Source organism: Branchiostoma floridae, chromosome 4 (genome assembly GCF_000003815.2).
Source record: "Branchiostoma floridae strain S238N-H82 chromosome 4, Bfl_VNyyK, whole genome shotgun sequence".
NCBI lineage: Eukaryota > Metazoa > Chordata > Leptocardii > Amphioxiformes > Branchiostomatidae > Branchiostoma > Branchiostoma floridae.
The window spans coordinates 9,578,677-9,581,239 of NC_049982.1; the positions used below are offsets into that span (position 1 = coordinate 9,578,677).

General features: G+C 43.3%; 1 protein-coding gene across 1 annotated transcript in view; it reads left to right on the top strand.

Moving 5' to 3' along the window:
* The window catches only part of LOC118414199 (astacin-like metalloendopeptidase), a 27,150-nt gene extending 24,765 nt beyond the window's left edge, over positions 1 to 2,385 (top strand). Inside the window, exons 12-16 of the mRNA XM_035818069.1 lie at positions 58 to 214; positions 456 to 599; positions 1,113 to 1,247; positions 1,519 to 1,643; positions 1,880 to 2,385. Of these exons, the coding sequence (XP_035673962.1) occupies positions 58 to 214; positions 456 to 599; positions 1,113 to 1,247; positions 1,519 to 1,643; positions 1,880 to 1,966 (648 nt within the window). The 3' untranslated portion in view covers positions 1,967 to 2,385. The remainder of the gene's footprint in view (positions 1 to 57; positions 215 to 455; positions 600 to 1,112; positions 1,248 to 1,518; positions 1,644 to 1,879) is intronic.
* The last annotated feature ends 178 nt before the right edge of the window (positions 2,386 to 2,563 follow it).

Genomic DNA, 2,563 nt, shown 5'->3' on the forward strand with positions numbered 1-2,563 from the left:
TATGTACGCATATAAGATATTTCCCATACACACTTTCTGACGTGGCCATTTCTGCAGGTGTATGACGGCGCGGACGAGAGCGCCCCCCTGCTCGGTACTTACTGCGGGGAGACCAACCCACCGGACTTTACGTCATCGGGAGACCGGATGTTCATCACCTTCTCTTCGGACAGCTCTTACAACCAGCGGGGATTCGTCATGGAGTACTCCAGTGGTAAGAACTCTTCTTTAAAAGTAAAAGGGACGATATATGAATGGGATAAGTACTTTAGAAAAATCATGGATCCAAAATAGTACTCCATATTTAAATATAATAATATTATAAATCTATTCATTCTTGAGAGATTTACTGGTGAATGTTTGATTTTGATGTACTGTTCGAAGATAGCGCAAATTGATTATTCTTTAAACAGAAAGCAACGTCTCGTGTGTATAAATATATGCTTCTTTTTCAGTCCGAATGCTGGCGGACTGCGACTTCGACACCGACATGTGCAGCTTCTTCCAGGACGGATCCGACAACTTCGACTGGATCCGCCACCAAGGGTCCACCCCGTCCGGACAGACAGGACCAACCGCTGACCACACCACCGGGTTGGGTAAGTGATTCGAGTTTATGATGCTCTTTAAAATACGGACATTTTGAACTTTTATACGCATGTAGACTTTAGGGAAAGGGGTGGTCAGAAATGAATGTAAAAAAAGGGACTAACTTCAATGGCACAAAAGTATTTGTTGAATACTTTGATTGGAACTTAAGAGAGGCAAACGTTTCTTGTCGGTAGAACACATTGTCATAATGTGCGTAAATAGCCGTATACACCACTATCCTTATCATCCTTACACTTCTGGCTCCAATTTACAAACTTTACAAACTTTGTGAAAAGTCATCTCAAGTGATGCTTGCATCTTAATATCGATATCATCAGTGAAAGACTGCGTCCTTGTTGCGACTTTTGATAATGGCGCCCTTAGAAGTCAAACGTGTTTTTGTCATGAGGATGAGCATTCATTTTTTTGTTCCACTTATGAATTAAGTCAAATGATATTTGTATTAGCAACGGTCGTCTTTTATGTTGCTCATTATTGCCTTATCTATCCTACTACTGCAGGACACTACCTGTTCATCGAGGCGTCCAGTCCGCAGGACGTGGGGCACAACGCCATCCTCCGGTCCCCCATCTACCCGCCCAGCTCCGCCGGGTACTGCCTGGACTTCTACTACCACATGTACGGTGTTAACGTCGGTACGTACAGTCTACTGTTTCTTACAAACACATTGCCGTGTACCGTCATTGATTACACCATGGCCAGCTTTCTGTTTGTCACCTATGTTCTTTGATTCTTGGATAGTAATTTGGTAACTTTACAACGGATCCTGTTCTGATGTTCAGTAATTGACCGAGGGCTGTTCTACTTGTGACTACCGTCCAGCAAAGTGTGGTACTCTCATATCGGTATCATGGCGTAATACGCACGGGAAGGCTGTAATGAATTCACCCTCTTCCTCCCCCACAGGCGACCTGAATGTCTACCTCTTCACCGGAGTCAGGCAGGAGGACCCTGATTGGTCCATGTCCGGTAACCAAGGCAACCAGTGGCTCCGTGCGCGCATCAGCATCAAACCCACCAGCAACTTCCAGGTAGATACAACTGTTACAACATTCTTTCGTTTTCTTCTGATTTTGTTGAAGACAATACATTGGCTGTAGACACCTCGCCAGTAGCCTTAGACTAATACAACTGTTACAACATTCACACGTTTTCTTCTAATTTTGTTGAATATAATATATTGGCTATTGGCACTTCGTCAAGTAGTCCTAAACTATGTATCAATCCAGCATTATCTAAACGTGAGTATTTCATTCTGAATGTGCAGATCATGATCGAGGCCATCCGAGGCGCTGATTGGCGGGGAGACATCGCCATCGACGATATCAAGCTCCTCAGCCACCCCTGCGAGTAAAATGGACCAACCCTGCAGCGGCCAATATGGACCCCCCCCCCCCGACTCACACTTTACACTTATAGTTTTGCAAGAACACATTAATATATATATATTGACGTAACTTATGTCGCACAATATCGTGTGCATTCTTGTCAATCGTTCTAATTACAAGAAAATAACACGTGACAGGCCTGTGCAGGACGAAAAGGTACTGCCAGGTGCGCACTGAATCATACAATGATCGCGATGGCAGGACCATCAACGTATTATCTACAATCAGGTTTGAAGGTCTTGACCGTTCTTGTTATCAACATCTGGCATTTTCGCGAAAAGTTGATATATAAAGTATTTATTTTTTGTTGTAGAAGCACTTTTGTTGCACTATTTTAAGTTATCGACGCTGGCCTTGAAGGTCAATAAAGTACAAGCATTTGAGATTTTTTTCATTGTTGTGCCTCCTTTATTGTTGTATCACTCTTAGTTCTGACGAAAGTCGTCAATACTTGATGATGTTTAGGCAACCGCGCTGTTCCTTCCGACTTAAGTTGAACGTCCCCCAGTTTTTCTTCGTTATTGACAGGATATTCACCGTCTTACCAATGAGGTAATAATCTC